Source organism: Pteropus alecto, unplaced genomic scaffold (assembly GCF_000325575.1).
Source record: "Pteropus alecto unplaced genomic scaffold, ASM32557v1 scaffold20, whole genome shotgun sequence".
NCBI classification, from domain to species: domain Eukaryota; kingdom Metazoa; phylum Chordata; class Mammalia; order Chiroptera; family Pteropodidae; genus Pteropus; species Pteropus alecto.
In genome coordinates, this window is record NW_006436298.1 from 12,002,518 (window position 1) to 12,018,080 (window position 15,563).

Here is a 15,563-nt window from a genome sequence, read left to right on the forward strand (position 1 = left end):
TCTTCCCTCGCCTCCCTGACCTCCTGCTGCTCTCCCTCCTAACCGCTCTGTTCCAGCTACTCCTTACCTTTCCTTCAAACACCCCAGGAATGCTCCCACTTTAGGGTCTTTCCCCTAGCTGTTCCCATTTCCAACACTCACCCCCAGATAACTTCCTCACTTCCTTCAAAACCTATGCACAAAAGTCACCTCAGGGAGGACGACTCTATGTAAAATTCCAACCTCCTATACCTGGCACTTCCAATCTTACTTTGCTCTAATCTTTTTTTTTTTTTTTCTTTTGGTTACAGCACTTATTATTTTCTAACATACAATTTATATAATTATACAATTTATATAAATTATACAATTTCTGATAGTATGTCAGCTTTGGGAGAACAGGGATTTCTGAATATTTTATATACAAATATCTGGCAATAATTTCTTAGTTGTTTGAACAGCCCCTCAGAATTTAATACAGTGTATTAAAGTAAAATAAATTATTTTCATAATTGTGACCTTGATTCATCAAGAAAAAACTAAATTGTTTTGTATACTCTCTTTTAAAAGGCAGAGAAATGTTATTTTTTTAAAAGGTCAAAGTGGTTAAGACTCATTTATTTATCATGCTTTTAAGTGAGTTTCTATTATGTGCCAGTCTGCTAGAGTATACATTTTGTTATAAAGGAATTAATAGCATTACAGAGGTTCTTATTCAAGAATGGTTCTAAACGGTGGATATACATTAGAATCACCTGAGAATATATATAGTTTTAAAACTAACACAAACAATAAAGATACTAATACTAAAAAAGCTAATACCTGGGATTTATCTCCTAAGATTCTGATTTAATTGGTCTGGTGCAGGTCTGACATAGGTTTGTTTTGTTTAAAGATCTCCATCTGATTATAATGTGCAGCTAGGGTTGAAAACCACTGACCTAAACGGCTTAAGGGCTTAAGGAATGTTACTTAAAAAGGTAAGTTTCAGTAACCTAGAAAATTACTATATGAACAATAGAAAAATGACTAAAAATTACTCATATATTTGAAGATACATAAGATCAGCAATACTGCTTTCTTTATATATGTATTTAAAATGCTCTGTCCTCTAAATATGAATAAAGATAGTACTCTATAAACAAAGTTCTCCTATATTCAGTAAACACTAAAGTTCCTATTTTCTTAAGTCCAAACAAACATTTTTCTGAAGACTGGACAAAAGTGTGTCAGATCAATTTATGGGGAAAAAATTAATTAGACTATGGCTTTCAGGGTAAGACTAAATCAACAAATAAGAGAAATTGAACTTCTATGGTCAAAGGGGCAAATTATCTTGACATGGCCATCAACTACCTATAGAGTTTTAGACAATAAAAATATTTTAATTTGTTATGATCTTTTACGACTATGTTAATTGTATCATTCTAAGAAAAAGAAGTAACAAGGAAAAGAGAAGAGGAAAGAACAGCAAGGCACTAAAGTTCCTATGAGAGATAACATATTGATAATAGATGTGTTTATAAAGCAAAATACCCTTGATATGCAAAAGATCAGTAACTGGGAGGAAAAGGACTTTCTAGAACTAAAATTCTAATGGATCTTTAAAACTTACTGGTATCATATAAATAGGCATTATATTTGATGTCCTGGAAATGGTAGTATGTAATTCAAAGTGACTTCTAGTGTCACTCTGACTAGGTTCCCCGATGTTTTGATTAAAATATCAGATCATTAAACGTAGCCCATTTTTTTCTTACTAAGTTATATTTTATAGTCACAAGATGAGACACTGTAAGTCACTTATAGTAAAACTAGGATAACACTATATTATGTGCATGAACATTGATGTAACTTTGGGGGAGGGGTGAGGTAGAGTGAGAGGTAAGAAAGACTTTCTACATTGTTACAGTTGTATTTAATAATAAAATTATGTACATTATTTTTATATTTAATTGTTTTATAGTATAATTTTAAGCCAATATGTCCCGAGACAAAACTGACTGTTGAACAGTATCAACAGTCAGTGACAGTTTTAACTGTGTTGCATCAGTTATAATTATTCTCTATAACTAAGTTGCCAATTATGAATTTCTTGAACGTAGTCAGCAAAGTGAAAAAGAATCGATCTGTCTCTGTTGAACTGGACAGGTGAAATGAACATAAGAAAATAAGTTATTTAAGTACCGTTCCTATAAGGTAGTTAAAGCTTAGAAGAGCACATGAAAATGGCAGCCAGTCAACCAACCAACCTATCAGCCAATAGAAAGATACTACTGAAACCAAATTAAATTGCATAGCATTGCTTTCAATTTCTGAGAAGATAAACTATTTTAATTAAATTAATTAATTAATTATTTTTGGGGGGCGTGGAATGAGGCAGCAAGGGTGGAAACGGGAGGAGGATAAAAGGATGGTTTTATTTGGGCCAAAACATTATGCATCCAATAATGAAAAAGGATGAATCCATAAAAACAATGTGCAGGAACAATAAGAAATTAAGAGAGAGAGAAGATCCATGGAAAGAATCATAATAAAAAATATTCTCTTTGTATTCAAGCATCTGACCAAAAATTGCACATATAGGTCAATCTTTTTGAAGACTACTTAAGAATATGTAGACTTGAGCGAAAATCAGCAAACTTACTTACAAGGAAGGAATAGATATGCAATTAGTTTTAATAACTTTTACATTTTTAAAAATCACCTCTAAGTAGAGACGATTTTCATGTCACAACATGAAAATGATGGTGCTAAGTACAAAGGATAATACAGATTTGCAAACAAGTTTAGCCTCCTCTCTTCACTAAAATGCAGTAAGAACATGAACAGTAGACTCAGACCCAGTAGACTCGCTCTGGGTTGGAATTCCAGTTCCTTCACTCACTATCTACGTGAACTTGGATAATTTACTTAGGCTCTCTGAACCTCGATTTCCTCATCTGCAAATGGGAACAACAATAACCATCACATATAATCATTATGAGGTTTAAACAAGATAATGTTTGTAAAACGCTATCAAAGTACACTGTCAGGGTTTGCTAAATGGAGCCATTATCAGTTATTATTGCTTCTGTAAGTCTGAACAGTTAAAAGTATTTCTCAAAAGGATCAAATTACTTGGCTATGACAATTATAGAAATTCATCTATTTAAAGTAATAAAGATTTTCTTCCACTGTATATGATAAATTAATAGGCAAGAAGGTTAACTGATTTTCCCATAGGAGTTAGTGGGAAAGAACTCTGGTTATCTGAATCCTTGTTCAATATACCTTTTCTACCAGAAAAGGATCCAGAATATAATATCTAATTGTTCTTTTTTATTCATTCTACTTTTATATTTATATAAAAGTAGATATATTTCATGTAATCACTCTCTAAAGCCAATCAGAAGACCCTCTATTTTTCTTGTTTATATAAGAAAGAGATAATATAAGGGAAGAACATTAATTCTTTTATTTTAGTAGCCAGCATTTTTAAAAGATCTAGGAAAAGAGTATTTATATAGAAGCTTTTTTTTTTTAATGTGAAAGCAACATATTATTCATTTTAATCGTGACCTTGTCTAAGAACATTTTTGGTACGCAATGCTCCTTATTTACGTTTAGGCGTCACTTAAAACAGGTTCATCAGAAAATCCAGAACGCTTTGTATGATTTCTTTGGAAGAGAACAGCAAAAATTATTTAGAAAAATATTGACAGGAAGCTTACAAATCTCTAAAATAGAAAAAGCTCAATCCAATGAAATTAAATACCTTAGAAATTGAATCTACCACAGCTACAAATGCAATACCACAAATGTGGGTGATGCCGATGTAGAGAATTTAATTCTCTATATCCTTGAAGAAAAGGAATAGTACGTGTACAATGACGGAGGAATACTACAATATTTAGTTCCCATAACAGCAAGGTAGAAAATATCTAACACATTACAATTAGAAATGCCAGAACAATTTCCAATTTTCAACCCGCCCCCCCCCCAAAAGCTTTTATATAAAGTAATAGTTATTTTAGAACCTCCCACTGCTTGACAAAATTAATCTCAGGAAGGTCAACTTACCAACTCTATTACTTCTACATTTCGCACTGATGGGTCAGGCGCCACCTCTGGCCAATTAGATAATTCCAGGTACCCAGTGGCTTTAGTGTTCAGAGTATGAGATAAAGTGCCAAGCTGGAAATGATCTCTATCTATTAAAATAGAGGAAAATATAAAATAAACAATATGAGCTGTATATAACATAGAACAATCCTAATCAGAGCTCAAGGTAATTGGCATATTACCTAAAATGTCAAGGAATAAATATAAACTAGGAGGCTCTTCATAGGTCAAAAAACTGATTTCAGTCCATAGATTACAATAATCTCCCCCATAACGGTCAATAAAAAAACTAATCGGTCAGTGTGTTTAGAGGTGTTGCTCTGAAATGCAGCTTCTCTAAAAATTACTTTGCTGTGAATATTAAGACTGACAGCACAGTTAAACAATCCATATACACGTCTTTGCACAAACACACCCAGAATTTTAACAGTTTTTCTATAAAACTGAACTACTTTTCATCACTTTACAACAATTAAATAAGAAACAATATGAAAACCAAGGTATATAATCATCTGATTCCCACTTGTAATGGCTACTTGTGAAACTGATAAATAAATTACTCTTTTTTTAAAGATGGGAAATAAGAGTCAATGTCCAGCTTTGAAAAACAAATTTAAATATAAAGGAATATTTTTATGGAATAATTATTCCTACAAAAGTTTGTTAGTATACATAAAACATTTAATTAATAACAACTCACTATTAAAGTGAATTATATTCCTTATTAAATAAAGCTATCTATTTAAAATAGAAATGAAGTTGATGTCTACAAGAACACAGCTTTTGTCTGTTGTTCAGCTAAACTGTTTAGTAAGAATAAAAATCAAATCAGAACACTGAGATTATTTAAGTAAGGTCTATAGAAATATAAACTTTACCTAATATAAAGCTTGCTCTGCAGAACAGATGAATGACTAGAAAGCACATTGTTCTTATATATGCTAATCATTTATATTTCCTAAGAGATAAATCTTAAACACATTAGAAACAGGACATCCCGTCATAATTTTTTAGATAACATATATTGTGTGGTTATATTCTAATAAGAATACCTTTATAAGGAGACTCAAGCAGTGGTGCAGGTTTTTGTGCTAGGAATATTTTTTTGGCATATTTACTTAAAGCTCCACTCTTTTCATTCGGAACAATAAGCTGCCTAATAAATCTTGTACGGTCTCTGATGTCGTAGTTTTGATCATACTTGCCGAGATTTAATATGTACTGGGTAAGCAATTTTGTCTGTTGGAAAAAAAAAAGAACAAGATGAGAATACAGTTATTTATGATTATTGATAACTCTGGATAAACATATTTAAAGAGGTAATAAAAATGAATGGTTATGTCAAACAAATGTTGTTCCATAGGGAATATGCATTTCTAACACTGCAAATGGAATTTTGAAGCCAAAGCACATGTCCTCTTCGGTATTGGGGAGGTGAATGCTGAGTACTGAGAAGCAGCCATGTGCTAGATTATTAAACTGCTGAAGTGGAAAGAAAGGCATCATTAAAAAAATAATCATATATGGCAAACCCGCTGAAGGGTCTACGTGAGAATAATGAATGTGGAAATACAACTAAAAACATGGCACTCAAAACTTAATCGGAAAAATATGCAGGACATCAAAACATCAGAGAGTATTAGGGGGCTGGCAAACTGCTTCTCCTGAGGTGTGTTTTATGAAGAGATACTGTCCCTGGCATAAGTAGTGTCTGCACTCTGACTGCACTCAGTTACTTTACCCTGAATTATGACCCATTAAAGCAGACACATGAATCACTGAACTGGATTACTGCAAATTATTTGCAGTGCATTTAGCTGTTACTTTTTCATAAAAGCAAGCTGCTGATGCCCTCTAAAAACTAGGATAAAAGACTCCTTCTATTTTTTTCTTCATGCTGCTTACAGCCGCTAGTAATACTGGTCATTTATTTATTTAGGTAAGGGAACAACTTATTATAGTAGCTTTTACACTGTAATAAGATTTCCTAAGTCAATTTTTGAATGTACTACATTAACATATATTGAGATAATTTTAATATTACACCAAAATTGAAATGTTAACAGAATAGCTTTGTATTTTAAACTCCAGTTATTTTGTTGAAAAGCATAGTTTTAATTTAGAAGGTTACACCCAAACGCAACTATAAATTAAACGGGATTCATAATACATGGAAAAAATAAACATCTACATTAGAACATTTTACAGATATTAAAAACAGATAAAGATATAAAATTAATCAAGTCAGGCAGAGCTAAAGACAGTTCTAGAACAATAACTCAAAGTACAAAAATGGTGTGGTAAACTCCTTTACAATAATAATTGGTTGAGACAACTGATTTGGATAAAAAACAACCTTTCAGTAACAATGTATTTAAAAAGCATTAACCTAGTTTTAATAAAGTAGAACTATAAAAAATACAAGTGAAAATATTAAAAGCTATTATGAATTTTAACACCAATTGCTATTCACTAATTATTAGACCATGCTGGTTCAACTGCTGATGAGAATAATTCTATGATCTATTTTTAAAGACAATTAGCAAAATGTTCACCAAATGAGGAATACAGCTCAAAAGGATGTAAAATATACTAAACTGTAATTAACTTCCTGGGATAACCAGAGAAAACTAATGGGTAAGTGTCTAATCATTAGTTTTCTCAAATACAGAGTGGGAATTTACAACTAGGTTAACTCTAAAGTTCATTTGAGTGTTGAGATTTAGAATGTACAATTAAAATAAATCAGAGAAAGAAACTAAGTCTGTTCACTACAATGATTTTTTTGAGCTAGTGTAATGATATATTTGTTTATATTTCAGATTCTTGGAATTAATTTTTAGGAACAAACTATTTTGATAGATTAACACACAATCATTGAGAGTGAGCTAGGAAATTTTAAGTAATTACATAATTTTAAAAAATGTTTATTGACTGTAAAACTTGATTTACTACATTGGTGGGCTTATAAAACAGTTTTATAAAAATGTATTTTCATAAATAAAATTCTTTCTAAAAGATAAAACCATATCCATGTACAATGATGCATTGAAAACATAAGCAGAATATCATTTACATTCATATACTTTAATCATTTTCTTAGCTGTATCTATCTCTAATACCAAGTCATTGGTTATTTCTCTGAGGAACATATTTTTAAATTATCTTATTATTTTGAAAATTTTTAAACAAAAATAAGGTTACCTACAATCTTCTTCAAAATTGAATTTTATGATCAATAATTATGATATTATTGACATTTTCAACATACTCTTCCTATAAACCATAATATTTTTAATAGAGAAAACACTCTTTTTACAGTATTGGACAATCTGATATGTAGAGAAAATTCCATTGAATGAAGGATATTCTCAATGCTTTATTTTGTGTTAACATTTGTAAGTATTTCAAGCCTAGATATTTAACTTTACCCCTTTATTCAATGAAACTTTTTTGATAATTATTTTTATGAAACAAAACTTACATATAATTCTTTGTTCATACTTTTAAAATAAATTACCAAATTTAGATACTGCAAAATCAATTGTCTTCTCAATGTCATTTCATTCTAATACAAAATATAAACATTCAATTAAAAACAGAAGCTCCATCAAAAAAGTCTTCATGGTAATTGAGCTACTGCAAAAGACAGAACTTCTAGAATAAATCTTGAGCTCTTAACAGTTAATTTGTTCAGTTCTTTCCTTGCTTATAGAGATAATTTCAATGTCTCCCTGTTTGCAAGATTTGTTTCCAAGAATTGCTATTTCCTAAAATTTTCAAAAACTGAAGGTTTAGGCACTCTATTTGGTGAACACTTTAAAGACTGATAGACGGTCATGGGTATGGGGAGCACGGCATAGGGAATGCAGTCAGCATTAATGTGGCTAGGTGGAGAGCCAGAGGAGCGAAAGACCAATGAGGGGGATTGTTTTATAAACTACATAATGTCTAACCAATGTACTATATAACTGAAACTAATAATAATAAAAAAAGATTTCCAAATGATTTTGAATTAAAATATAACATTATAGTACAAAGTTTCTTTACTCTCACCCACCACCCCTTCCTAGCCCATTCCCCAACCTCACCAGAGAAAAGCCAATTAGGACACTTAGGTCAATTTACAAAGCAGTTTTTCACAAAATCACATTTCTAATCTGCTGGTAACATGCAGCAGAGAGTTGCATACCAGAGTGCATGCTGTCACGATGAAGTATGTTTCTTCAACATTAGCTTCATCAGAAGAATTCTGTAGTTCAGTTAAACCATTCATATCAAATATCAGTAAATTTGACCATTACACTTTTACTTCAGTTGGTAGAACAAGTAGAATTAGTTTGCATGCACTACAACCAATTCCCAAAATATTTCTCCTCCATAGTTTTCTGAATAAGAACACTGATTTTACCATGACAACATCCTTTCAGCAAAAGTGAGTAATTTGATCTTCTATGTTGGGCTTTTAAACTTACAATAGCATTTATGGCACTTTTGACAGAATAAACTTACAAAAGCTTTATTTTAACTCCAGTTATAGCATTGACTGAACATATGCACAAAAGCTTTGAGTGAAAAAAAGTCGAACTACTATTGGGATTAATTGATTTTCTATTTAAAAATCTGTGTTGTTGAAGTCCTTTTTCTGCTAATGGAGCCAATACATAACTGTTATTGCTTCATTTTTCGTATGTGCAGAAGAAAACTTTGCAATAAAAATGACCAAATTAATTTTTTAAGTTATTTGATCTAAATGAGATCATGTTTCACAGAAACAGATGTAAACATCTATACCTATATATGTCATTTGAAACACAATCCTTTAAAAATAACTCCTAACTTTTAAAATAGATGCTGATACTTTTTTAGCAGATTTGTCGTGTCTTCTGGTTGTGATGTGGTCAGTGGTATCATTACAACTCTCACGGTGGATGGTAAATGTTGATAAACATTTTGTACACGTTAAGTACTGGCAGAGAAATTCAGAACTTCATTCTTTATTAAATATACACTTTCATTTTTGAGAATTCATCATTGCTTGGCTTTTAACAACAACAAAAAAGAACTGCCAAATAATAAGATAAATAGGTTTTTAGATTTACACCACACAATAAATGACAAAACTACCGCAGCGAGAGCGCTGTGACCACTTTCTTTGCTGATCTATATAGCAGGACTGTTCTGTCTCTAGCTCCTGGACATATTTCACCAAACTCAATCTCTAATTTCCCATGTTTTCTTCTGACTCCATCCAATAACAGCTGAGAGCTCCATGCTTCACACAGGCTATGGCACACCTTGCTGGTACATCAAGTTGCCAAAGGATAAAACACTTAAACACTCATCTCACCACCACTGGAAAAGTGAAGGACTTAGCTTCTCCCCACTTCCTTGTCAGAGCACACTTTGCTTTGTCAGCACATATCCTGCATGCTGCTCTACCAGGGAGGAGTTATGCTGCATCAAATAAAGGTCGGAAAAAGACAAAGTCTTTCCAATTCAAATGTTTTACATACTAAAATGAAATTTCTGTTCACTGCTTTTGTGTCCTTCATGCCACTAGACAAAACCACAGTAGTGGTTACGTGGAGGTCTACAACTTACACTGTCTTATTTTAAAGTAATTATTAATGATACTACTTTATTAAAAATGAACATTTTGGGACAAATCCTAAACTGGATGGGACAATGAGATAACTGACATAAATTAGATCTGTTCTGGGAAACAGTTATGGAGAAAGTAGACAATGATCAAGTAAACAATCATGGTATTTTTAATATGACCAAAGGCTCAACCCAAAACCAGATCAGATATTACACAGTACTTTAAAACAGGTTTTATTCATAAAATTATGCGAGAATACAATGTACCCTCAATAACAGAAATATTCAATATCTTATATATAGCTATTTAGTAAATTTTGATTTCAGATTAATTTTCCTGCTTAGATTTAAGGAATCATTACTGATACCAACTAATAGCTAATGGTATCCAGAGACTATTTATACCAATTACATTTTCTTCAGATTGACCTTAAGTCACTATGACACAGAAAAAATGAATTTTGGGGAATGCTATAAAAATTAATTAATTATATAAAAAAAAACTTCTCGAAATACAGGCAACATATTTTTACCTACAATAGCTTTTCTCAAATATTTAATGTCATCACAAAATAGTAAAAAAGGTCTCTTAAAGTCCTAAAATCAGCTTAGATATACTACTTGTTTAAGGAATATAAAAAAGTACACAGAATTCAGCATTTAGCATAGCAAAGATTAATACTGGTTCCACATAGTTATTTTTAAAAAGAAGGATATTGGCAAATGTGTTTGGTAAATGAAGAAAAGCTACATAGAATAATCTTAACCTATACCAGAAGCAAATCTAAGCAATACTAACTAGTAATCAACTTCATCATTTCATGAGTAAGTGGAATTCGTTATGTGATCTGGATGTAATTTAGTAAACTCAATAGTAGCCAAATTTTTGTCAACTTGGTAAGTTTTCTGTAAATTCTTCCTTTATATGTTATATTTACTTGAGCTTTTTATTGCCAAGAAAATATATGCAAGAAAGGGTTGAGCTGTCACTGCACAGAGCCCGAGTCCCTTTTGCTAAGTCATGCTAAAGGGGCTGGGGACGGGGATAAATTCCTCCCAAGACCCGATCCACAAGGCAAAAGAGAATTTGCTTTTAACTTCAGGGAGGATCCCCACAACATCAGTGTGATTTATAAAATGTCTTACTAAGAATCAAAAAGTCTGGAAAGTGATACAAGAAAATACAAATACTAAGGATATTCAATGAAGCATTTTCTTTTCTAATAGCTGAAAAGTAGAAACTTAACCATCTCAAAGAAAATGACGCAAGTAATTAAAACAAATAAGCTATATTTACACATCAATGTTTTTAAAACATGGTATTAAGTGAAAAAGTAAAATTTGTAAGTATACATAAAGTATAATACTGTCTACTTATGCAAAATTTCAAAACCCATAATAACATACATTGTATATGGGTAGTCAGGTAATAAAAATATAAAACATGCATGATTGAAACACACCACCAAATATGACAGTGACTACCAATGGAGAAGAAACAAAGGTGCACATGGGAACTTGAGGTTTTACCTCTATCTATTGCAAAAAATAAATAAATAAATAAATAAATATGGCAAAACATCAACAATCTTAGTAGTAGACTGTGTGTGTATTCTATTTTGTACTTTTCTATAGGTTCACATTATTTCATAATTAAAAATAAAAACACAAGCTACTTTAAGTAAAACATTCACTCATGTTACTTGCACTACATTTAAAAGATGACATACTATTAGAGGTAGTTTAAAAACGAATGAACTCTTTATTCATTTATTTTTAACTGTTATTAGTCAGTTTAATCAAATATCCTAGCTTTCCGTCTCAGACCTCAGTAGACTATTTCAAGGAAGCCATGCTAAATCTTTATACTATGTCTTAAGAGCTGAAGAGTTGTAGCAAATTTAATTAGTTTCGAAGTCTTTTAACTTTTCCCCCATAAAACAATGAAATTACTCTCCTTACGAGAGTATTCTAATTGTTTTCTACTTTTGATATTTATATCTCAAACATTTTTCTTCATAAAATTATCAAAAGAGGTATTTCAACACTCTTTTCTCGGTAGAATAAACTCAAATGGAATGTTTTTCCTAACGAGAATAGAGATTCTCAGGAACTGGACTAGTTTCCTTACCCTCTCTAATAAAAATCCAACAGTTGGTTAACAGTGTAAACTAAGGTTACAAAAACAGTAGAGTAACTAGCATGACCTAAGCACTATTATGTACCAGGAAATCCAAGCACTTTACACGGACAGTCTCGTTTAATCTATAACTAGTATGTGAGTGAGGTAGGTGTAGTGAGTTCTGTTCTGACTGGAAAATGCACATCTGTTCCAATTCAGTTGACATTTTAGAAAACAATTTCGGCATAATGTGAATTTTGTGTTTGCTTGCATGATGTTGTTCACAAGAAAAACCGGGTGAAGGCAGAGAACTGCACCCAGGTGAACTGGGCTGTGTAGGAATAATGAAACATCCCCACCTCAAACATCAGCCTCAGATCACCACATGTGTTATGGGCCATATTCAGCCACACTTGGTGGTACAACTCTCCATGCAATTTCAGATTAACCATTCTTCTACTGCTTAATGCAAATACAACCATTTCAACACCCATTCCCACAAGCAAACATCAGGTCTTTTGCAAGGTAAAGAGGTATTCTCATTACAGTATTTATGTGTTTCTTAGGGGTTTTTTTTAGGGTTTTTTTCTTTTTAATGTGTCACCAATGAATTTTTTAAATATTGTGCCCCTCGCTCCATTTTTCCAACAATCCTTCTGGTTTTTATTGTGCAATTTCATAAAACACAATTATTTTTAGGAATACACATGTTGCACTATAAAGAGCTGACTGTATTATTATGATTTCCATTTTACAGATGAGGAAACTAAATCTTGGACAGGTTATATGATTTGTCCTAAATCACATTGCTGGTAAGTGGCAAGACAGGATCTGAAGCCAGACAGTCCAACGTGAGAGGCTGCACTCTTAATCACTAACTGCCAGGAATTGATATCAAACAATTCTATGCTAGCTATCACACACAGTGAAACTGCTTTCCAAATACAGACCTCCATCTGAAAGAATCCAGAATCAGAAAATTAAAGAAGCTTAGAGAAGTTTGTATAAATAGTCTTAAAATGTTAAGTTAAAAAAAAAAAAACAACTACAAGAAACAGCTCTATAGCTCTATAAGCCCCCCAAATATTACAATGTTAAAGAATATATAATATTAAAGATAAACAAGATGTTGATGTTTCAGGTACTGTATTTTTCAGTTCCAGAACTTCCATTTGACTCTTTTTTATAGTTTCTATTTCTCTGTTGGGATTTCTTATCTTTTCATTCATTTTGAGTAATTTTTCTTTATATCACCAACCACTACAAAACTGCTTCAAAATGTTTGCTTGCAAATTTCAATATCCGAGTCATGTCAGGGTTGGTTTCTGTGTTGTTGTTTTTTTTCTCTTGAAAACTGATCACATTTCCCTAGTCTTCTTTTTTATTGTGGTAAAATATATGTAAAATATACCCTTTTAACTATTATTAAGTGTGTAGTTCAGTGGCATTAAGTACATTCAAAGTGTTGTGTAACCATTGCCATCATCCATCTCCAAAATTTTTATTTGGAACTCTATATCCATTAAACAATAGCTCCCCATTCTGGTACTTCTTATGAAGAGTAGTTTTGGATTGTATCTTGGGTGTTATGGATGTTAAATTACAGAGACCTTGGACATTGTTATACTCTTTGAATGAATACTGTTTAGCTGACAATTAACTTGGTCGGATTTAAAGTGAAATCTCTGTCTCTTTGGCACAGTTCAAATTTCAGTTTGGTTCCTTTATTCTTAGGTGTGCTGCTCTGAATCCACCCCACACAGGTGTGGTTCACGAGTCACCCAGAGACTTAGCTTTTAAGTTATTCAGAGATTTTGAGGCTCTCCCCATTCTGGCTCTCTCCTTTTTAGAATTCCTCCCTAACTTTCCAATATCTGCAGTTTTCCCTCTACTCCTTCAGGCCAGAAGGACTTTGGGTTTCCTTTTGGAGTTTTAGCCTCTGTGCATAGTCCCAACTGTAGTGTGTCCTCAGGATAAAAGACATAAAAGTGGGGAAATTTACTCCTTCTAAGTGTCAATTCCTGTCCAGAATCTTCCCGCTTTTCTTTACTCTTCTGTGACCTGAGGCAGTTATTCTTTTATACTTTTCCAAAATTTATAGCTGTTATCTATGAGAAGGTCAGTCCAGTAGGAGCTAACTCAATCATGCTGAAAACGGACTGTTGACTAATTTTTAAATTCTTTTTTATATCAGGTAAAAATATTTTGCAGTATTAAAGAAGTTTATTAAATTATTCCTTAAGGATACAAATGAACACAAGTTCTACATCTTATAAAAATCAACTTAAACATTCCCTACAACTAAATAATTCGATAAAAATTCTGTGAATGCTCACTGAGGTATCTAGACCAAAAGGAATTTAGATCTACAAATAAATATCAGGACTTCATAAAACCAGTCCCTGTAGACTGTGACTTGGTCTCCCTATTTCAGTTTTAAAGATGACTAAAGTAAATAAGTACAGAACTCATTTTTTTTACAAAAAGGTGAAAGCAATCATTTTAGTCTGTTTCATATTCAGTGGGGATGGACCATACAACTTAAAAATGCTGTCAAGTTGATGGTGTAAAAAATCATTCTTTAATGCTAGTTTTCATTTATAAATTCTCTTAAACTCCCTTTCTTGAGAAATGAGAAACTGGAGAACAGAGCATAAACCTACAGACACCTTCATTCATCTACTTTCATATTTAATCACTTAAAAACAGTGAGTTATATAAAAATATATATGAAAATTTGGCATATTTTCTAAACATCATTATGTTTTCACCAGCTAGTGGCGAAGTCTATCATGGTTATCTTGAAGTATCATTCTAAAATATATAATAGAACACTTCAGACGCTGAGCTTTAAAACTTCATTAATACAGTTCAAGAAAAAAATGTGAGTGAAAACTATGTTGTCTTCAAATTCACTAATAAAAAGATATGGAATATATTCTGTAATTTCTGAACAAGGAGTACTACATTTCATAACTGGCAACTTAAGAAGAGGGCCAAACACTACCTTCAGTTTTGATTAACATACTTATTTTGTATTACTTTTCTTTTATAATAATCTATAAGTAAGATAACTTTAGATTAGCCAAACCAGGCAGAAAGTCATAACAATCACAATATTTTAGATGTCACCTTGACTTTCACGATATTGTATGGTTTTAGTGAACACAGGACACGCCAGGCTAAAACAGTATTTTTATCAATAAAGAAGAAACTCAACAGAAAACACGTTTCCTTTCTTTTACTAGTTTTTAAAAAGTAACTCATTACATAAAGAGATCCACATGACATCTGGAAATGATTAACTGATTTCTTTCAAAGACTGACTTAAAATGTAAAGATAAAATCTAAATCATGGAAAGAGAATATCTGCAATTAATTGGTAATAAATCTTGTACACCTATTAATAACACAATTCATATCACGAGTGGGGATGAAGACAATCCCAAACATACAGAAATTAATCTGAGGAGTCAACCAGAGGATTCTGAATGGCCAACATCAGAGTTTACTAGAGAATGAGTATGGGTAGGCAGAGAAGGCAGATAGAGAAGAAGACACATATAGAGACACACGCAGCAAATACAAAAAGAGAAAATGAACACAGACAGGAGAGGATGGCAGACACAGACATGAGACTGTGGTGGTGGTAGTGTGTGGTATGTGTGCATGTGTGAAGGGGTGAAGGATGTTAGAAAGATACATAGGCAGAAAGTTTTGAAAAAAGAGGGGGACAAAAACAGAGACAGAGGGA

The 15,563-nt window shown here is 32.1% G+C and overlaps 1 protein-coding gene across 1 annotated transcript in view; it reads right to left on the bottom strand.

The window, feature by feature from the left end:
* The window catches only part of AP3B1 (adaptor related protein complex 3 subunit beta 1), a 215,688-nt gene that overhangs the window by 84,507 nt on the left and 115,618 nt on the right, over positions 1–15,563 (bottom strand). The window contains exons 17-18 of the mRNA XM_015590336.1: positions 5,136–5,322; positions 4,042–4,172 (exon numbers count right to left, since the gene is read on the bottom strand). Coding sequence (XP_015445822.1) covers positions 4,042–4,172; positions 5,136–5,322 — 318 coding nt within the window. The remainder of the gene's footprint in view (positions 1–4,041; positions 4,173–5,135; positions 5,323–15,563) is intronic.